This window comes from Balaenoptera physalus, assembly GCF_965194825.1.
Source record: "Balaenoptera physalus genome assembly, chromosome: 9".
Taxonomy (NCBI): domain Eukaryota; kingdom Metazoa; phylum Chordata; class Mammalia; order Artiodactyla; family Balaenopteridae; genus Balaenoptera; species Balaenoptera physalus.
Genome location: NC_138888.1, coordinates 31,365,195 through 31,388,345, shown reverse-complemented (window position 1 = coordinate 31,388,345; position 23,151 = coordinate 31,365,195). Strand labels below are relative to the sequence as shown.

The following is a 23,151-nucleotide window of genomic DNA, read 5'->3' as shown; positions in this document are numbered from 1 at the left end:
TATTTTTATTTTAGTAACAACAACAAAGAAACTAAACTTGCCATTTGGAAGGCCCAGGGTTATACAGAAGAACAAGGAACACTGTCTTCTTTATCACAGGGAATATATCAGTGGATTTGACAAAACTAGCAGGATGCCCCTTTGGAGTTCATATACAGTCCCTAAACCGGTAAGTTCCTGTGTCCATTGATTCACGCAGGCTGGAAAGAAATTGTAGTTCTTTACTATACTAAAAGTTGAATTTTGATTTGCAGTAGAGATCCCAAAGGGAGCTCAACGGGCCTGTGGCTTGTATTGATAAGACAATGTCCCAGGTTTTACTTACAAGTAACTTGTAGGTGCTACATGGGTGCAAAAGAGGAATACATTGTGTTTTGCCTGGAGAAAGCAGAGTGTTTACAGGCCAACTGGCTAATTGGTATGGCAGGTAGAAAAAAAGATTTCAAAGAGAAGCAACAGGAAGTACAGAGGCACACATTTCATTTGGTATTTCCCAAGTATATGGTGGGTGCACCCAAAAGGTGATGATAACTAAGTTATAAAGGGTTTTGTTATTTATTTGATTACTTTAAAATACTGTACTATCTGCTGTGGGCCGTGGTAGGCACAGTAAACACAATGTGAATAAGAGGTAATCCTTCCCTAAAGGATCTGGCACTCTAAGAAGCCAGGCCAGCCTTACATGTATAGGTGTCCTATGTTACAGGTCCCTGCAGACTGAGGTTGAGAATCCAATTGTTTAAATCCTCTTACCTCTTTCACTACCTGGCAAACTCCTTTTCAATTAATGTCACCGGGACAATTGGCTACCATAAGAAAAAAGAAATATTCGATCCCTACTTCACACCACATACAAAATTAAATTGATGGTGAATTTATAGACCTAAACGTGAACAGCAAATCCATATTTTCCTTTGTGTATATCTTTATGACCTCAGGATAGGGAAGGATTTCTTAGGACACAGAACAACAAAAACAAAAATTACATAGAGGAAATTGATTAATTTACTACATTAACATTAATGTGTGACAAAAGAAATTAAGTTATGGGTGGGACAATATATTTGCACTGCATATGAGAAACAAGGGATGAGTATACAGAATACTAATTAGGATCCAGAATGGCTAGTAAATTTCTACCAATAAACAAGAGAATGGCAAGCATCTTAGTTAATAAATGGGCAAAAGATATGAACCGAACAATTGAAACTTATTAGCAATCAGGGAAATGTAAATTAAAGCAAAAACCAAAGTCTGCCAAAAATCAGCCCAAACATTCCTTCATGGCAGGAATGTTTGTTTTTTTGTTTTTTTTTAACATCTTTATTGGAGTATAATTGCTTTACAATGGTGTGTTAGTTTCTGCTTTATAACAAAGTGAATCAGTTATACATATGCATATGTTCCCATATCTCTTCCCTCTTGCGTCTCCCTCCCTCCCACCCTCCCTATCCCACCCCTCTAGGTGGTCACAAACCACCGAGCTGAATGGTTTTATTTAATGTATTCCCCAGCACAATACCGCTGCCCAGTAAATGGTTATTGAGTGAATGCATTAGATAGATTAATCCCAACCATTATTTTTAAAGAACTAAAGATGAAGCAGTACTTCCAACCAGAAGGGTAAATAAATATTCAGGAAGCTGTTTTTGTAGAGAAAATCTTAGTATTTTAGATACAAAGATTCTGATGACAAACCCCTACCTACTACTGTTCTTGTTAAGGGTACAGATCTTCCATCTCTTTTTATGGAAAGGAAATGATTGGTTGTATCTAGTTTATTTACTCTTCTTGTTCCAATTCAAGATTTCTGGAATAAGCATATTTTCCCACTACTAATTATGGCTTTATGTGTTCTGAAAGTCAACTCTCCTGCTGACAATGGTTTAATTGTGGTCAGTGGTAGGAGAGCACTAATGTTGTTTTCCAATGTGGGCAAATATTTTACAAAGTTACCTGAGTTCATATGTATGGTTAATGGCAACATCACTTTCTTAATATGCACAGTGTTCCGTTGTCTGTGATTTTCTTCAACATGCTATGAAGCATACTATGAAACAATAATATGAAGTTATTTATTCCTTAAAATAATTTCTATTTTGTTTTTGATTTTGAGAGGGGCAGTATATTCAAGGCCAGTTTTATTATTCTATTCTCTATTTTGAAAAGTCCAGGTACCAGGGATTCTGTGGAGTTAAGGGGAATGTTTATGTTTTTAATACTTTCCCCTGCTGTCTTGCATTCCTGAATTTATATGAGCTTTAGCGGAAACCAAAGGCAGAGAGATTTCAAGTGGGCTCAGACTAAGAGTTTAGTACAATTCTTTTTTTGTTATTGTTTTAAAACTAGCTTCTTTGTTACCCAAAGTTCCTGTCCTTTCACAGATCCCACAGAACTACTTGTGTATTTCTCTGTCCATGCGAGAGGATGGAATTCTAGCAATTTTCTGCTTTCTAATTCAGAAATTACTCTGTTAGTATGTCGTGGTTCAAGAAAATTACATACAAGGATGTTTTGCGATTCACATAGAAATGTTGTAAATCAGCTCTGTGTTTGAAAAATCAGACTTTAAATAAGCACTTTTTGGAGCATGGACCCAATTGGCTTGTGTCTTTAAGTTTTACGGAACTTTTGTTTTTCTGTGGTTTTGGTGGGTTTTCTAATTGTTGTTGTTGTTATTATCTCAGAAGAGTTTGGGGGAAGTAGATGTGATTTGAAATCACGGTCCTACAGCAATTGCTTCAAAACCATTAAGGTTGATCAGACTGTATAAGGGTTTTGCTTCTGGCCCTCCTCAGTAGGAAGATGAGAATTGTTTTTTCTGTTGCTAGGTGGAAAATTAAAAATAATACCAAGAATTACAATTATTTAGCATATCTAATTCAGAAATTGAGTATGAAGTCGAAGGGCTTTTTCAGAGAAGAAAATCTAGTACACTTTGAAAAATCTCTCCCTCTCTCTATATATATACATATGTATATATTGCCCATAACTAAATTTTTACAAAGTCTTTTTTGTTTCTAAAGCTTGTTAGCATTGATATTGTAAATTATGACCCAAATGTGTTTTCTGAGTCTTTAAAAACTAGGGACATTATTGTGTATTGCAAAAGGTTTTTTTTTGTTTTTTGAACTATAAGAAATATTTTTCCCTATAGAAAAAAATCACGACCAGAAAAATAATTTAAACATGTGTATAATTATTAACCTTACCATAAGGCAAGATCACAATTATCCAATCTTCAAATAAATACGTTTTAGCTTTGACATTCAGTCTACAGATAAGGAGAGTCTATATAACTTCAATAAAAATAGTTTTATCCCTTGTTTAAGTTCTATTTTGTCTCCATGCCAGACTGGAAATGAAAGTATCTCACTTTCCTGTCTGTGCTTATCATCTACTTCCCTTGAAGAATTTTGAGAGCGAGAGCTCAGATTTCATCTGAGTGTCTGAATTCTATTTATTGTTTTCCTGACTTTCTATCCCCTGGCTTAAAAAACTCTAAGGAACTCTGAACAGATGGAAGGATGAAACTATTTGTGTGTGTGTGTGTGTGTGTGTGTGTGTGTCTGTGTCTGTGTCTGTGTGTGTCTGTGCGTGTATCTGTGTCTGTAGGGGAGTAGTGGGGTGGTAAGGTGGTAGTTCACTATGCCTTTTCTCAAGAGCCCAAGATTCAGAAATGATGTTACTATACCTCCCCTCCATCCTTCTAGAGAGCTGCATACTGCATGATCTCACCTTTATAAAGGAGGCCATACCCTGTCTTTCCCAGTCTTGATGTCCTTATATTTGGGGGTTCAAGTTTGATATATAAGAAACACATCTAAGATTTTCAGTTAGCAGAAAACGTGTAACTTTTTTTAGTACTTTCTGACTAAAGCCATCCTGGTCCTTTTCTCCCAACCCAAAGTCTATGCCACTTTGAGAAAACAGTAAACATTTTGCCCAACTGAATTGTTTGAGCACAACTTCCATAGCTGCAGGCTCATTAAAATTACAATAAACTTCCCTCCTTAAGATTTTTATAATTTTAACTATTGAATATAGGCATTTCACTTTCCTTATATTATGGAAAATGCATCAATGGCTACATTCGTGTATTATATATTTCTTCAAGTAAAATGGTGTGTGGTAGGAAACATCAACTCACAATATTCTGGGTGTCTGTAGGGCTGACTGGGTCAGCTGTCAATCTCCCTAGTTCTCCCACTTTGCATCGTCTCTGTGTGCCCCTTTACACCAAGTGAAGAAACCTGGTCATTCAGAATTGTTCACTATCTGTTTTTGAAAGAATATAAACAAATGTTTTTAGCTTTCTAGTATCTGCACCAGAAGGAGAATGAAATAAATGGTGGGAGCGGATACACTGCATCTAATACTAATATCTTCATATTTCTTGGTCTACTCCTTGTTTTGGTGACTATATCACTGAGGAGCTTCCTAAGAAAGGAAGAAGAGAAGATACATATTTGAGACTTTGTGCATCTCAAAATGTTTTTATTCTATCTATATGCTTAATTGATGGCTTAGCTTGAGAATTTTAGAACCAGTTTTTCTTCAAAATTAATAGGACATTAGACTTCTAATGTGTTTATATGTGCCTTCCCTTTTTCCATCTCTTGTCTTTAATTCACTTTTTGAGAAATATCTGCAATTTCATCTTCTAGAGCTTATTGAAAATTTTATTTCTGCTGTCATTTTTTTTTTTTTTTTTTGCTGTCATATTTTTAAATGCCAAGAGCTCTTTCTGTTATCTCTTTCCTTTTTAAATGCTTTCTGCCTTTTCTCTATGGATGCCATACATACTCTCAACTCTCTGAGAAGTGAGTTTTCTTCTGCTGTCTGTATTGTCTCTTTTTCTTCTTCGTTCCTCTCCCCAACCCCAATGCATATCTGGTGGTCCTTGGCTGTCAGCTCATATTTTAAGGGCGAGGCACTAAGCTACAGGGCTGAGTTTGCCAGCTGATAGGCTTCATTATATATTAATCAGGAGGAGAACCAGACATTTTGTTGGGGACTCCCAATTGTATCTCGTTTTCTTTTCAGGCTGGTTTGTTTTTCAAAGAAAGGACACTTCTCATGTGAACCAACGTACACGGGGGTGATGAGACTGGAGGGAATCTTACCATTCAGTACATAGTTTTTAAAATTTAATTCCATTGCTTTCATCTGCTTTCCAGGGTGCCTTGTGTCCTTTAGTCTGGTTGTCTCTTTGGATCAACCTTCCCAGTGAGTAAAGCCGCTGTCTGGCCTCTTTTACAGACTTTCAACCTATCCTCTTCTTCCAACTTTACATACATCCCCTGTCTTTAGGAGACTCCAAGTTCTACACTTCTGGTGTTCTACAGAAGGAATCAGTTTCTTTGGGCTTTTCCCAACCAGAGGCTCTTTGTTATCAGTGTTTACTGGTTTACCAAGTCAAGGTTACAGTAGTAAACAGATATGCTTATCTGACTTCCAGTTTCGGAAAATTTCTTACCATCTCTTATGTGTCTTCATCATTACTGTTCTTTTAATGGGATTTCAGAGGGGAGCAGAGATAAATGTTTGTGTACAATCAAGTTGAGAAATTTACGCCACTGCTGTATAGTGTTTTCCAACCGGTGTGTTGCCGCATGTTAGGGGTACATCCTCTGCTTGTGTTTCCCCTCATCTTCATCTCCCTCCTGTCCTATATCTCATCATGGGGCTCTCCTGCCTATGAATGTAGCACACAGTGTCTGTTGCCTTTTCCTTTGTGAATTGATCTTGTACATTTTATTTATTTTTCCCCAGCTTTATTGAGATATAACTGACGTATAACATTGTGTAAGTTTACAACGTGTACAATGTGATGATTTGATATATGCATATATTATAAAATAATTACCACATATGTTTTAGACACCATAGCTAATTTTTGCTTTTAGCACAATATAGTGAATAGAAGAAGAACATTCTAATTTAATTTAAGCTTCTTTTTTATAAATTATAAAATAATTTTTTAAGAAATATATATGTTGTGGGCAGTAGAGGGCATATAAATCAAAATTTCTGAAAAAATTAAATGAATAGCAAAATGTTTACATACTCATAATTATATGCTCATCAAAATATGTAATATTGTATTACCTTAAGTACTTAGGCAGCGCATTTATAGATGCCTGCTAGTAAATGAATTATCATATTAGTCTTTAAAGTTGCAAAGAAAATTATAAAAAATATATTCCTATATTTCAAGATGAATAAAGCATAGCTACAAATTTATTAAAGTCCCCAAATAAGTAAATTTATACAGCTTCTTTGAGTTAATCTTAGGTTAATTAGAAGTTCTTGCTCAACTGAAGAATATTATCCTTAAGTCATATCTGTATTTTAAAAATAGTTTATATTTTATTTTCAATTTTTATTTGCAAGCACAGTATATATCACCACCTAAAGTTAGATCCTGAAATGGATTTGGGTTTTTAGCAGTAGCTCCCATTATCCCTCTGCACTCAATTCAGGTTTTAACCTGCAAATATTCCTTTCCAAGGTGTATTTGATTTGCCCTTCCCGTGTCCCTAACCAGAAGGGAACCACAGAAGAAAACATTGCTGAAGACATCCATTTCCATTGCTTGCGCAGACCTGATTCACTAAGAAAATAAGAAAAGGTTAAATGAAAAACATTCTAGGGAAGTTACAAACCAAGTAAGGCGATGGGTGAGCCACAATGTGGGCGTCATTTTTTTTTTTTTCTTTTCTCTCTTTCAACAGGGAGACACATCGCCTCTTCCTCCCACTGTCCCAGACTGTCTGCGGGCTGATGTCAGGGTTGCTCCTTCTGAGAGCCAAAATTTTTCCTTCTGTTTAGCAGACAAGAATATCACCCACGGCTTCCTCTATCCTCCTGGTTTGTATAACTCTTTTTTAGAGCAGCAGCTTAGAAAGCCCTCATCAGCTGGATGTGGGCATGTGCCCTAAACATATGCTCCCCACCAAAACTACCTGCTTGGGCTAAACTAGCTGCCCAGGAGGCTTCCAGTGGTTGTGGGCTGGCCTGGAGCAGTGCAACAGCTATAATAAAGACTAATAAATTTTGCACTGGGAACCACATATCAGCTTTAATCTGGCCCAGATGTTCAGAGAGTTCGGCAGGTTTAAGTTTAATTCTAAAACTGAAGATTCTTTGGAGAGGGACACAAGCGTCTAAAAAAACTTTTTTTTTCTTTTCTTTTTTTTTTTTTCTGGTGACTGGCCAAGCTAAGGCTTGCCTTGAGAATGCAGCTGTGCCTGTGAAGACAAATCAGGCTGGAATTTGGGCCTCTCGTTCAGGCTGTATATCCAACAGCTTTATGTGGATTAAGCAGCTGAATGAACTTGAAATATTTTTTCAGAAAGCTTCTCTCTTGGGAACATGCAAAAGCCAATGTGATTTTTCTAAAACCCAAATCTCTTCTCTGTTCAGCAGGGATTGTCATTTCCTTGATTTACTCATGAGATTTTCAACAATTTCAGCTTCTGAGAATGGGTTTTCTCCAGATATTTGGCTTCATTTTTCTGGAAGCCATGACCAAAGAGGTCAATTTAGAGATTTATAATTTAGAGGTTCTGAGATTTATAGTGGGAAAAAAAGGCCTAGTGAAAGCAAGTAGCACATCAATGTAAAATTCCTGACAGAGAATTAGGATAATAAACTGATATATCTTGTTACAATATCTAGAGACAATTAGAGCGCCACCAAATTTATGTAAACCCTAGGATAAACCTTAAATAGTTGCAACATTTTATTAATAAAAAATTTTAAATTGGCATTATAAAATTGTATCTGTTAAGGCCTAAGATATTGGTTGATTTATAAATGTTTGTCTTGACAAGGAAATGAAATGAAAAACTAAACAGCTTGTCTCAAAAAATATTAAGGATTGAACAAAACCACCTTCTAACTCTCCATTACAAATTGTTAGCATTTCCATTATAAGCAAATTCTTATGTTTCCTGAAAAGAAGATAATGTTATGTTCATTGACTTTACAACTTTCAAAGTTTAGTTTAAAAAAGTAGAAAAGGCTTGTAGAGGATCTGGGGACCGTGAGCAGCTGTGAAATCTTAAAGAAAAAAGCAAAAAAATCTTGCTTCTCCTTGCCTTTTGCTTCCCATGCATTGGCCTTTCATTTGAGTATTAGTTAAGGTAGCCAAGGGTAGTTTAAATATAAAAAACATTATAATAAACAGTCATAGGCTTGCAGCAGTTTAAATCCTCACAATATTTCAGTGAGAGAGATGCCATGAGACAAATGAAGTACAGAGGGACATAGCGCTTTGCCCAAGTGGGTCAGCTGGTGGGCAGTGGAGCTGGGATTCGAACCCGGGCGGTCTGGTTCCAGTGCTGAGTTCCAGGCTCAGCACACGCTCCTCTAGATGGCAAGTCCATGTGTCTTCAAAGCCAACCATTGGTGGTGCTGTCAGCAGTTGTCACTGAGTTAAAACCCACTTTCTCAAGAAAATTTTACTTTGGAAGTGTCATTTATCATAGCATTATTATTTTATGTATACTCAATAACGATGCTTTCCTATCAGTATTATATTTGTCTTCTAGAGACTGCTGTAACAAATTACCCACAAACTTGGTGGCTTAAAACAACAGAGGTTTATTCTCTCAAAGTTCTAGAGGCCAGAAGTCTGAAATCAGGGTGTTGACAGGGCCACGCTCCCTTTGCAAGAGAGAATCTAGGGTAGAATCCTTCTTTACCTCTTCCAGCATCTGGGGGCTCCAGGTGTTGCTTGGCTTGTAGCTGCATCACTCCAATCTCTGCCTCCATCTTCACATAGCTTTCTCCCCTGAGTCTCTCCTCTTCTCAATCCTCCTCCTCCTTATAGGGACACCAGTCACTGGATTTAGAACCCACCCTAAATCCAGGATAATCTCATCTTGAACTTTTAATGACATCTGCAAAGACACTATTTTCCTACCTATCACATTCAGAGGTAATGGGGGGTTAGGACATGGACCTATCTTCTTGAGGGTCACCAGCCCACTATAGGTATCAATCAAATGCATAAAACTGCCTGCATTATTGATGACTTCCACTGGAGAGTGCTTTGTATCTCTGTGTTTTGTGTGTTAATAAATTTACATTGGTATGTAATACTAATGGGCCTATTATGTAGAATGTCATACTTTCTCTTATAGCTAGATTTAATAAAATTCATTTGTTTTGCAGCAAACAGTAGAACTTCTGATAGTCAATATGATGCTTTAATTACAAGTAATTTGGTCCCTATGTATGAAGCATTCAAAAGTAAGTATATACTTAGATTATTAATTTTAAAATACCCAAGTGACTCCTTGAACTTCTAAACTAAACACATCTTTTATTGCAATTTGTTCCTGTTACCAGTCATTTTGTTCTAATTTTTTGTTTTGGCCGCACCTTGTGGCATGCGGGATATTAGTTCCCCGACCAGGGATTGAACCCGCGCCCCCTGCAGTGGAACCATGGAGTCTTAACCACTGGACTGCCAGGGAAGTCCCTGTTCTAATGTTTTAAATATTGAAATGTAAATTCTTTCCAACTTACTTCAACTTTGGGTGACTTGTTGCTAGAATTTTGATAATTTTTTAATCCTAATTTTAGAGCTAACCACAAAAGAAAATTTTACTGATACTCACCATAAGTAAATGAAAAGTGTTTGTCCTTAGAGTCACAATTAATAAGGCAGTATGTGTGTTCTGACCATTTTTTAATACAGTCCCCAAAGCAGCTCAGCCCTAGGGAAGCATTTGGAGACATATTTAACTGTCATTCCGAGACTGTAACTACATCAACAACAAAAAGCTATCATGAATGTGGCTGTTTATTTTTGTCACATGGATTATTTTGCAGTATTACTCAATGACCACTGACAAATATTAAAGCAGAATTGGATGCTATTTAAATGGACCTGTTTATAATAGAAAATATTTCCATGTTCAATAGAGGCAGACATTTTTAACGCTTTATTCTTTTATTTTTAGCAATGTGGAATTACTTCCATAGTGTTCTTCTTGTAAAACATGCCATGGAAAGAAATGGAGTGAATGTGGTTAGTGGACCAATATTTGATTATAATTACGATGGTCATTTTGATGCTCCAGATGAAATTACAGAGTAAGTAATTTGAAACCAAATGGACTTTTGATTTGGCAGTAGGGTATCATAAGGGGAAACCTCAATATTTAAAATTAAAGCTCAGTATTCTAAACATTACATAACATATTTATATAGAGATGCAATTGTTGACTATTTTCAACTAGTCTATCTAAATATTTAGCAAAAATTTTCTATGGCAAAGATTTAAACTAATAGGCAAAGAAAAAAATGTCCAGGAATAGTTTAGCAAAATTTTTATTTGGAAAATTTCTAAACTAATGTGAAAGGGAAAACGTGGTTTTGTCAAGGTTAAGGAGGTAGGAAAGACTCACTGTGCTATCAGTAAATAGAGAACCAGTTCAGCAATAAATAAAAAAAATCAAGAAGTGACTATTCAAAATACTGCCCAATATTTTGGATAGTGGATGATTCACAAAAGTATCTCCCAGGAGATAGTGTAGGCTTCCTATAGAAAACTAGTCCTACTAAACTGTACATCTTTGTACTAAACCTGGTCATACATGTTGCTAAGAATTACTTTTGAACCCAGCACACAGGAATAGAGAGTTTTAGAAGTGTCATCCATGATTTCTCTTTATTATCAAAATGGGCAGTACTAAACTATTGTACTGTCTAAGCCTAGATTATGTAAAGCAATGATTTCTACTTATACCTTCTGATAAGATAACATTCATGATCACTGTGTGTGGCCTTAAATTTTGTTTGCCTTGTCCTTATTTCAATGTTTATTGATCCTGTCTTTCACCATTTAATAATCCTAGCAAACAATTTGATAGCACTTTACTCCATGCTAGGTATGCTTCTAAGAATTTACAGATACTTCATTTAATCTGAAAAACATCCACATGTTAGATTCCATTAGTTCCCATTTAGGAAAGGAAACTGAGGCACAGAGAGGTTAACTAACTTGTCTAAGTTCCAAAACTAAGTAGTAAAGCCAGAACCCAGACAGTCTAGCTCTGATTCTAAATCACAGTAATACATTACTACTTCTACCAGTTCATTTTCCTTTTAGTGGACTCATACTAATAGCTTACCTTTATTTTGCACTTGAAACTTTTAAAAGCACTTTCACGTTTGTTATCTGAGACTAAAGGACTGTCATATCAGTTGTATGGATTTGTCCCCGTCTATGCTGCGAAGTTGGTAGCATAGGAAAACCTCCATGTTAAAGTTGAGGAAACCTAGAAAGTCTTAGACTATTAGAGGATTAGTACACATCCAAACGTCTAGTAGAAGTGCGCAGCTAGAGTTGAAATCCCAGCTCCTTCATTTCCAGCCCCTGCTCTATTAGGAAACGTCACTGTGATGTATAAGTCAACAAAGCTGGGAGGCAGAATACCATGCTCTGCTTTTCATTGTATGTTAATATTTTCCCATGATGTTAAAATGACCAGGCTTGGACTTCTATAAATCTTGATTCAGGCTCATTAAGGTTTAAAAATGTGTGGTAAGATTCTGTATTTTCTATTTATTTACTTTCTTTTACTATAATTTTACTTTGACATTTCTTTAAAAATATATAAAGACATTTCTAATCTTCAGAAGCAAAAGTATAATAACATCAAATCTTTTCAATTATGTTTTTAGATATGTAGTCAACACCAGTGTTCCCATCCCAACACACTACTTCGTGGTGTTGACCAGTTGTAAAAATAAGAGCCAAACCCCCGACGCCTGCCCTGGGTGGTTGGACGTCTTACCCTTTGTCATCCCTCACCGACCTACCAACGTGGAGAGCTGTCCCGTGAGTATGCTCCTGGAGAGGCCCTGGGCCCTGAGAAAACGATTAGTCAGAGCTCATCTGGGCTTTCATAAAAGTGGCTCTGACTACAGTATATTTTTTAGGTGTTTCATGGGTTAGAGTTGTAGTAAATATGACCTCAGTTTTGAACTTTTCCTTAGACTGTTGATCTCTATGTAATTAATATCAACTTAAACATGTATATGCTTACATGAACATGTGTATATATATTCATGTCATATATTTTATTTAGATATATTTTATTCACATTCACTAATAAGGAAAGGGGTTGTATCTTATTAGGCTTTTTATTCTGAATGCAAGCCTTAAGGTTCTGTCCCAAAGTTGGCACTAAATTAATGTTTCTTAAATGAATATGTAAATATAAAAATTCCATCAACTTGAAACATGAGGTCTGAAAATACATATATATATAGTGTGTATATATATGTGTATATATATTTACCTAAATACATATATATATTTACAAAATAAGTTAGTTCAAATAACATTCCTTTTTTAACATCATGTATTAGGCCACCTCAAAACCTTTTGGATCAAGGCAAATTATATGTAAATAGTTACTTCAACTTCATATGTGTTCTTTATAGAAAAACATATGTATTCTGGTAACTGGGTTTTACTGAAGTCATTCAGCTAATATATTGAATACCTATTAAGTAAACAGTATCATGATAGAAGCTTTTTCGAATGCACCAAGGAAGAATACATTGTCTCTGCCCTCAAGGAGTTCATATATAACTTTGATATATAAATGAGATACAGACACATAAATGGGCCAGTCGATCATATAAGAATTATTTTAAAAATTAGAAGTAAGAGACATTACAAAGTAGGGATTCGTTGTCAAATACTGTTGTAAGTATTTAGTGTTTCAAATTCAAAACACTTTTGGCTGGGATAACCAATAAAGGTTACATAAATTGAGGTGGGAGTAGGGCTGGGCCCTGAAGGATGGGCAGAATTTGAACAGATTGAAAGGATTAGGAAGACTCTTCTGTGGAGGAAATGAAGAAGGGAGGGACTTGGCAACTGGCTGGATGCAAGAGCCAAAGGAAAAGGGAGACTCAAAGCTGAATCAGAGATTTTAAATGCAGGTAATTAGGGGGAAAAAAAGAGGGAAGTTAGGAATGAGAATTATTTTGGCAGGTAGGTAGGATAATTAAGTGTAGGCACACCTGGTTTGTAGAAATGGGCGTTCACATGGAAAATCCCATGGGCTAGTAGAGATGGAAATTAAAGCTTAGGTTCTAAGCCAGGTTGGGATTCATCTCTATTTCAGGTGTTCAACACATAACTGCCTTCACCATACTGTGTGCTATGGGCAATACACAGATAAATCAGATATGAATTCCAGCAAAAAAGGCTCATAGTCTATCATTTAGAAGCCTAGTAAAATAAAAGAAAGAAAAATAAGTGGCACAAAGTGGGACAGATAAAATGTAGTAGGATTTCAAAGGAAAAATACTTTCTGGTAAGGAAGGTGACATTCTAGCTGAGTCTTGAAGATAGGATTTGAACTTGAGTGTTGAATGGTTGCTTTCAGTGACTCAAGATGGATGGCAAAGTTTAGAGGCTAAGCAGTGGGTCACTCATAGTCCTAGAATGAGGAAGAGTTTCCAAACAAGAAGCTATCAGGAGATGTTGTGTAGTTAAATCTCTTCCTATTTGTCTTGTCAGAAGTTTATTTAGTCAAGACAAGGGGAAGCCGTCCTTCTTCACTTCCTCTTCCAGTGGCAGACTTTGGTGACTGATACGGTGTGGTGCTCTTTTCCACTGAATCAGGAATAAATAGTTCTTTATCATAGAGGTTCTAGGTAGCCATTTTGGACTGGTTAGAATGGGTGCGAAAAGAAGAAATGATTTGCTATCCCTGGTCTAGGCCCTTATTGTCTTCTATCAGGACTTTTGAAAATGAATCTTAAGTAGTTTTACTATCTCCTGTCCTCCTCCCCTTCACCTCTGTATTTCACTATCAAGTTGCTCATCTTAAAATTTAGTTTTTCGTGATGACATCCTTTCTCATCCATTTGATTATCTATCTACCCTGAATAAAACTACAAAAATAAACAAATAAAAATCTCCCAGCCTGTACTTAAGGCTCTTCACCATTTACCCTCAGTTGACTTTGCAGACCCAAGTTCCAGGCCAACTGAGCTTCTTGAAATTACTTGAACACCCCTTGATTTTCCCTACCTCCATGTTATTGTTAATGCTCTTCTGTCTTCTAGAATGCCCTTCTTTTCCATCTGCTAAAAATTCCACCTACACTTCAAGGTAAAGTACAAACGGTATGAAGCTTTCCCTGAACATCCAATGTGGAGATGATCTCAAAATTAACAGGGCATCATCTCTATTGAATAAGACATGATCACTAATAAATTGGACATATGCCAAAATGTTAAGGAATTGGCAGTATAGTAATCAGGCTATGATATCTATAAAGATAACTATGAGGCATAATATGATGAGTATGAAACAAACTTAAACCAAGCTATAATTATAAGAGAGATTGTGACATTAATAAGATGTGACTGTCAATTAGATATAGGGAGGGAAGAGAGGATGATAGAGCTAAAGGTGACTGAAAATTTAGGTGTGATTGGCCAGGAAATATATAAGACAATCAGTTGTTTTGGGAAGGATACATTTGCTGTTGGTGGTCTTCCGATTAAGAAACTAGTTGAATATCTAGGAGGGTATGTGAGAAGCAGTATAGTATAGAACTCAAATGCATGAGTTTTGGAGTTGGATATCTGGGTTCAGTTACTGATTTGGCCTCTTTGGGTAAACAACTGAGTGTCACTTTCTTCAAATGTATAAAAAACTCACCCCCTCATGATGTTGTTTTGAAAATTAAATAAGATATTTCATATAAACCCCTAAGAATTCTAAATAAATAGTAAGCAAATGGTAGCCATTATATAGAAATCACATTTTTTAAGGAATTACATTCTGAAGTCAACATAAAGTGAAATTGTTTACAGATAAAATCACCCAGAATCAAATCACCCACAAAGTACTGTACATACACAAGCTGTACCTTAATAAGTGCAATTCAGCCAACATTTCCACCAGCATTAGAACAAGTAATTGTGCTTTAAGCACCCAGTGAAATAGGCTTTCTTTAAGGGTCATGTTGTATGAAAATTGTGCACTTTTAAATATTCTAATCACTGAGTGGGGGGAAGGTACTCGCACTATAAAATGTTTAAGGGAACAGATACCAGTTGTAGAAATGGTAGAGTCACAATTCCACCTCACACTTGATGTAGGGAACTAGATTCTTATTTCCTTATATATTTTCTGTCTTCCTTTGTTCTTCCATCATTTCTTTCCTCCTCCTTTTTCTTTTTTTCCCTCAACTCTGTATTGCTGAATTCCTGTCAGATAAATGAGAACACTGCCATAACTCCAAGTGACTATCATTATTGTAACTTAGTATATATTGGAAATGCAATTGGGGGTACACAGTTGTACTGTAAATAGAATTAAGGGTAGACAATACAGGTATGGAACTTGGAAGAGAACAGAACTATAGAGATAGATTTGGTATTAAATCATGGGAGTGAAATAAAATTTCCAAAGGGAAGAAAATAGAGAGAAGAGGTCCAAAGATCAGATGGAGGGAAATGTCTATTCTTCCAGGATGGAAAAAACTAAAGTCAGCTGAGGAAACAGAAGGTGTCATCAAACAAGTAAGCAGAGCTATGGAAGACAAAGAAGGAACTTTCAGAAGCTTGGGGTAATAGCGAAGTGAAAGGTCTACAAAAATTCTACTCAGGTCATCCTTGACAAAATGGTTTCATTAGTGTGACGGCAGTGATAACGAGACTGTAAGTGAATAAGGAAGAGATTAAGGAGGTGGTTAGGGGAGAAAAGTACTGAAACTAGTATCGCCTCAAAAAACTAACAAATTGAGTTGTATTTTAGGTGTATACAATACTTCTATTTATGCAACAGGTCTAATACATATGTAATCAATCAATAAATTATATATATATATAAATCTAAAAGCATATATTTAAATATGGCTCATGGGCTTCCCTGGTGGCGCAGTGGTTGAGAATCCGCCTGCCAGTGCAGGGGACACGGGTTCGAGCCCTGGTCTGGGAAGATCCCACATGCTGCAGAGCAGCTGGGCCCGTGAGCCACAACTACTGAGCCTGTGCATCTGGAGCTTGTGCTCCGCAACAGGAGAGGCCGCGATAGTGAGAGGCCCGCGCACCACGATGAAGAGTGGCCCCCACTTGCCACAACTAGAGAAAGCCCTCGCACAGAGACGAAGACCCAACACAACCAAAAATAAATAAATAAATTTATAAAAAAAAAAAAAAAGTTTGTCATGTCTATGGCCATTACGTTGTGAATAGCACAAAACCTTGAGGAAACATTCTTCCAATATTTGAAGACCATCATCCAATTCAGCAAAAAAGGTCACATATCTTTAAAAAATATATATATATATGGCTCATAAAAACTCAGTATACACAAGGCTTTTATTCTCTTGGGATGCAGTGGTACAGCTAGAGCAGTTGTCTGCAGCTGGCTTCTGTTCAGATTGGTTGGTGCTGGTGAACTATCTGATACAGAATAGCTTGAGTATCACCCCTGCCTAGTTATAATTATGTTGTACTTAAGATCATTTAAGTACATTTCATTTCATTTAAGATCATTAAGATCATTTCATTGCAGTTTTAAAAAAGTGAAGACTGTCAGGTGTTCCCTAAACATTCAGTTAGATGGATACCAAATAAGCTGGGAGAAAATAGAGTTATAAAAGCCACGGGGGGGAAACTTTATGAAAAAAGTCATCAAAACTATTAAATGTTACTAAAATGTGAAATAGTGCAGGCAAGAAAAAAAGACTGAATTGGATTCCCATTAGAAATATGAGTTAATATTAGTACATCACATATTTATTTTAAAAAATAATAACTCACCTCATGAATCTCACATGGAGAAATACTTTAGAGGTTCGAAACAAACAGTGATTTCGTCTTATACTTTCTCTGGCTCAAATAGTAGCTGCCTATTTTAATCTTGCATATTTAAAAAACAAGTGAACCAGTATGCTGAAGTCAACTGAAAGTCATTTAAGCAGACCCATCTAATTAAACAAACTTGTAAACTTTCTTACTTTTTAAAAATTTAACTGGAAATTTAGCAATATCATATGAATATCAGAAAATTAATAAATAAAGAATAAGGAATTTCACAGAAATCCATGGCTCTAAATTATTGCACTAACCTTTATATATACAGTATATATAGTATACAAAATTGTTTTTACTATACTATTTATTATACTATTTTTAACTATCCTGTTTTTTATATGTAGTTAAAAACCTATTGAAAGTCAAATGGCCAAGAAATATCTGAAAAGATACTCAGTCAAACTCAGGGTAATAACAAACAGGGATAAAGCACTATTTCACATCATGGTTTGGTAAGGATGTGGGGAAATGGGGATTATCCTCCATTGCCAATGGAACTATAAATTGGTATAAACACTTTGAGGAGTGCTAGGTTTAATATCTGGTAAAGTTAAAGTTACATGTACTCTATGACCCAGCAATTCCATTTCTATATCCTAGAAACTCATGTTCTTGAACACAGAAGACATGTGGTAATTTATCATGACACTATTATTTATAATGCCAAAAATACTAGCAATATGGCAATGAAAAAAATAAACTGTGCTACCACAAACCATAGCTAAAAACAAATGATTTAACTAGATCTAGATATTTCACTATGAATAGATTACAAACATAATATTGAATGAAAAAGTAATTATAGAATGCCACTTACATGATTTCTATAAATTTGAAAACATAAATCAATGCTATATATTGTATACTTATGTGCAGTAAAAGTGTAAAAACACAGACTGGATTCACACTGACTCATGGTAACGATTAACTCTGAGTAGAGGAATGTGGGGACTTAACTTCATCTTTAATGTCTCAGTTTTAAAAAAAATTTGTATCTGAAGTAAATATAAAATTGGCTGTACTTTATGACTTTATGGCAGTCTGTATTTGTTATAGTATACTTTGTACTTTTTCTTTTTCTTTTAATATACAACAAAATTTAGCTGTATCAAATTAAGATTTAAGGCAATAAAAACCACAGGAACAAACACTGAATCATTATGTTGTACACTTAAAACTAATAGAATGCTGTTTATGTCAATTATACCTGAGTAAAAAAAACAACAACAACAACAACCAAAAAAACACAGGAAAAAGGACAACTTCTAAGTAATAAAAGATCTTTCTGTTAATGAAAAATCATGCCCCAGGGAAAATAGTCTTTTGTTTTTCTTTTTCAGGAAAATAAACCAGAAGCTCTTTGGATTGAAGAAAGATTCAACGCACATGTTGCCCGGGTCCGTGATGTGGAACTTCTTACTGGGCTTGACTTTTATCAGGAAAAAGAACAGCCTGTCTCTGAAATTTTGCAACTAAAGACATATTTGCCCACATTTGAAACCATTATTTAACTTAATATATAAAACAACTTTGGCAAACTGTAAATGATATTTTCTGCAGAAGAATGTAAAACAAAGTTTTCTATTTTTCCTTAACTCCTCTAAAAGCCATGTTGTATAATTTTCATTATTCTCTTCTCTTTTTCATTTCAATAAAAACATATTATTTTAAAGGTACACTTTTTTTGCCAGAGATTGTGCTATGTTGTTCCTTCCTTATTATATTTATTATCTCTCTTATAATCCTGGGCTATATTTTTCTTCCCAGCATTATCTAAATAGAAGAGAGAGTAGGAGAAGTAGGTCTCCCTTTTGAATCAGTTCTACATCAGTTTTGTTATAAAACTTTTTATACTTGGCAATCAGGCAATATTTATTAAAATAAAAAGTACACATTACCTTTATTCAGTAATTTCATTTGTAAAAGTGGTGCCAACAGATATACTTTGCACAAATGCATGAAAATATCGTCTTTTACGAAGACCAGAAAATAACCTAAAAGACTTGTTGAGCAAATTATGGTGTTTATTTAAGCAAACAATGGAATGCGATTCCACTACTATAAAGAAAGAAGTTGATCTACATATTGACTGTATGACTATTGTTAAATGAAGAGAAGTGGTAGAATAGCATGTATAGTATACTATCATTTTTCAGGGGCTAGCAAAACTTCTCTTTAAGTGCTGGATAATAGAATTTTTCAGGCTGTACAGACTCTGCTGCAACTAATTAACTCTGCCATTACATCAAGGAAGTAGTCATAGATAATATGTAAAAGGAATTGGAGTAACTTGTTTCCAATAAAACTTTATTTACAAAAGTAGTTGGGGGGCTAGAGTTGGCCCACGGTCTGAAGTTTGTCAACCTTGATTTGTACACTAAAGCCAGGGTGGAGAGAGGCAGGAATTAATACTAAGAGACAGAGGGAGATAAAATTTTTATCTTGTGACTTTTGGCATTGCATACAAATTTTTAAAAACTATATATGTATCTCTTTAATTTTTCAAAATGTGATTATTAAGCAAAGAGATCCCAGTACTCATTTGGGAGGCAATACCATTGGTCAGATTTTTGGTTTGCAGGCTGGCAATGTTCCAGATTCATTTCTGATATATATAGACCAGTTCATACAGGGGACACAGGCTTTGCTGGTGAGAAAAAAATCTTGTGGCATGAGCTTCAAAAAAACAAACTATTTCTATTAGGACTTCAATGGAATTATGGTCATTAATTATAAGTAATTTAAATATTAGCTTAGGGCCATTGGGTTTTTTTTTTTAACTCTACTTATAGAGTTAGTTTTAAAATGTACAATTCAGAGAAGCTGAAAGACAAGACAAAAATTGGAAACTATTTCTAGCTATGTGGCAAAAATGTTGATGCCCTGTATACAGATAGAATTCCTCCAGTCAGTGGTCCCCTGCCCCACTGTGGCCTGGAAACTAGATAAGATAACCTGGAATTTAGACTCCACTTTGGGGGGAGACAAGTGAAGGATGGTTACATCCTTGAACTGAGTTTAACTGTGGTTGCCCTCATTGCTTCTGAGTTTCTCTTAAAGCAACTAAATTGTTTTTGATATCAAATCAAATGGGTGCTCAACATAGAAATAAAAATTTCAGTCAGAGAAACATTAAAATTGCATATTTTGCATTGAGATTGTATAATTTTTTTTTTGGTATAATCTTATCCCATTAAAAAGAAATATGTATGTGTAAAATCATTCTGAAGGAAAGACACCACTGATTTAACAATTCATGGAATTACAGGGGATTTACAATCGTTACTTTATAACTTTCAGTATGTAGCCTACTTTTTAAATAATGATCTTGTCTTATTTTAAAAATCTGAAAATGTAAATAATAAAGTTAGTTGCATTTAACAAATACTTATTTAGAAAGAACTTCAAAGATACAGAAAGGTTGTGAGAATAGTATAAAGAACTCTGTTTAACCTTCACCCATCTTCACTGATTGTTAATATTCTCTCTATGTATGTTTATGGATAGCTTTATTTTTTTCCCTGAACTTTCTGAGAGTACACTGGAGTCATTATGCCCATTTACCACCCCAGAACTTTAAGGTATGTCTCCTAAGATCAAGGACATTAAGTCACACAACCACAGTCAGGAAGTTTAATGTTGATACAATATCATTATTTAATTTCCAGATCAAATTTAATTTTTTCTCATTTTCAATAATGTCCTTTAAAAGATTTTATTTTCTGGGATGCAAAACAGAATCATGCATTGCATTAAGTTTTCTTTCCTCTTTGGTACAACAGTTCCTCAGCCTTTACCAAATAATGTCAATGTTTTGAAGAGTCCAGGCTATTTATTTTGTAGGCTGTCCCTCAGTTTGGGTTTGTCTGATATGTCCTTATGATTGGATCCATGTTTTGCAGTTTTGGCAGGAACACTACATCAGTGATAGTGTGTCCTTGGTGCTTCACTTCTGGAAGCACAAGATGTTCAATTTTGCCATTATTATTGATGCCAAATTTGGTCAGTTGGTTAAGTTGGTGTTCACCAGGTTTCTCTGCTGCAAAGATAGTACTTTCTCCTTATAATTTAGAAGTTATTAGTGGGGAGATACTCGAGCCCCTATCAATATTCTGTTTCTCATTAAATTTTCCCCTGTCTTTAGTATCCATTAATAATTCCTCCCTGATTCAATTTTTACTATGACAATTGCAAAAGGGTGATTTTAAATACTGCCATTATTCCTTCTACATTTATTATCTTTCTACTGTAAGGAAAAGCTTTCCCTTCTTATTTTTGTTTGTTTATTATTTGCTTCTTTTTTTAAATTTATTTTTATTTTTGGCTACGTTGGGTCTTCGTTGCTGTGCGCGGGCTTTCTCTGGTTGCGGTGAGCGGGGGCTACTCTTCGTTGCGGTGCGCGGGCTTCTCATTGCAGTGGCTTCTCTTATTGCGGAGCACGGGCTCTAGGCCCGCGGCCTTCAGTAGTTGTGGCGCACGGGCTCAGCAGTTGTGGCACACGGGCTCTAGAGCGCAGGCTCAGTAGTTGTGGCGCGTGGGCTTAGCTGCTCCGCGGCATGCGGGATCTTCCCGGACCAGGTCTCGAACCCGTGTCCCCTGTATTGGCAGGCGGATTCTTAACAACTGCGCCACCAGGGAAGCCCTATTATTTGTTTCTTATTTATATAGACTCATGGATTCTTTTTTATTCCAATTGATTAAAATACACAGAATCATTGTTTAGTTAAGTACTCAAATTGCCCCAAATTTGGCCTGTGCAAGCTCCTACAGGTGGGTTCTTGTGTCCTTTTGACATATCTTCATTATTTTCTGAGCACTTCCTTAATTTCTGATACCAAAAATAATGTTTTAAGCTTATCTTGTACTTATCTGTGCTAACTCTGGAATCAGCCATTTCTCCAAGGAGCCCTGGTTCCATTTAGTGGGTGCTGGTGCCCTAATTACTTCTGGCGTATCATTGTATCTAGGCTCCTTTAGTCAACAAGAGTACAATCTATAGCTACATCTCTTTGTCTATGTGTCTCTATTTATATCTCTATTTATATTTATAATTACATGTGTAAAATGCAATGAGTTCAATTACCATTCAGTACTACATGGTTCTTTCTAACTCTTTCCCATTTCATAATGGTATCTTCCTTCTCCAACAGTGAGAAACTTGGTTCCCAACATTATCAACATATTTACTCATTTGCTCAATCCTATAATACGAAGAATGAAGGAATTACTAACCAGCACCATTGAGAGAAACAAATCTACTAAGTAGAATTCAAGAAATGTTTTTAGTTCTTTGTGTCTCTAGACTAAAAATTTATAATCACAATTCTGTGTTCCAAAATGACTTGTATTAATTTTTCCCCCTTCAGTGTAGTTATGTTATTCTTTCATGGATCACGCCTTTGGTGTTGTATCTAAAATGTCAGCACCATACCCAAGGCCATCTAGGTTTTCTGCTATGCTCTCTTCTAGGAGTTTATAATTTTGTGTTTTACATTTACATCTATGATCCATTTGGAGTTAATTTTGTGAAGGGTGTAAGGTCTCTGTCTAGATTAATTTTTTTTCTTTGCACGTGGATGTCCACTTGTTCTAGCACCATTTGTTGAAAAGACTACCTTTGCTCCATTGTATTGCCTTCACTCCTTTGTCAAAATCTGTTGACTACCATAGTTAATTAAGTCAATCTCCTATGTAAGGGCCTTTAACTGTTTCCAATATTTTGTAGTTACAAATATACAGCAATGAATAACCTAATCCATATGTAATTTTGTTCAAAGTGTATCTTCTGGGAAAATTCCTAGAAGTTGGTAAACATATATATGGCACTTTTATTTTTTAAAAATTAAAGTACTGTATTGGCACAACTTTAACTCCTAAATTGGTATATTCAAAATCTGAATTTACTGAGATGTAGCTTTCCCCCACCAAGAATGGGAATAATTTATTTTTTCTAAATCATAAAAAAACACATACTCATTGTAGCACTATCCAAACTACATGTATATATTTATACTATTTAACTACATATATGAACATTTTATATATAAACTACATCTACATATAAAAAATTACACATTATTAAAATCACACATAATCACATCAACCAATGATTATAACAGTTAAACTCTATTAATTCATGGCCCCTGGGCATAGCTCTCCTTTGAATGTAATATTTGAACATAGGATTTGGAGAAATGTCAATCCACATTACTTTGGTTCAGAGTCAAATGTTTTTCTCAGGTGAATTTCAAAATTTTCAGGAAAATACTTATGTTT

The 23,151-nt window shown here is 35.4% G+C and overlaps 1 protein-coding gene across 2 annotated transcripts in view; it reads left to right on the top strand.

Moving 5' to 3' along the window:
• Positions 1–18,553, top strand: part of ENPP3 (ectonucleotide pyrophosphatase/phosphodiesterase 3) — a 94,822-nt gene extending 76,269 nt beyond the window's left edge. For both annotated transcript variants that reach the window (XM_082474565.1, XM_082474564.1), the window contains 6 exons: positions 15–169; positions 6,738–6,873; positions 9,184–9,261; positions 9,978–10,110; positions 11,704–11,860; positions 18,216–18,553. In XM_082474565.1, coding sequence (XP_082330691.1) covers positions 15–169; positions 6,738–6,873; positions 9,184–9,261; positions 9,978–10,110; positions 11,704–11,860; positions 18,216–18,386 — 830 coding nt within the window. In that variant the 3' untranslated portion in view covers positions 18,387–18,553. The remainder of the gene's footprint in view (positions 1–14; positions 170–6,737; positions 6,874–9,183; positions 9,262–9,977; positions 10,111–11,703; positions 11,861–18,215) is intronic.
• Positions 18,554–23,151: the final 4,598 nt, after the last annotated feature.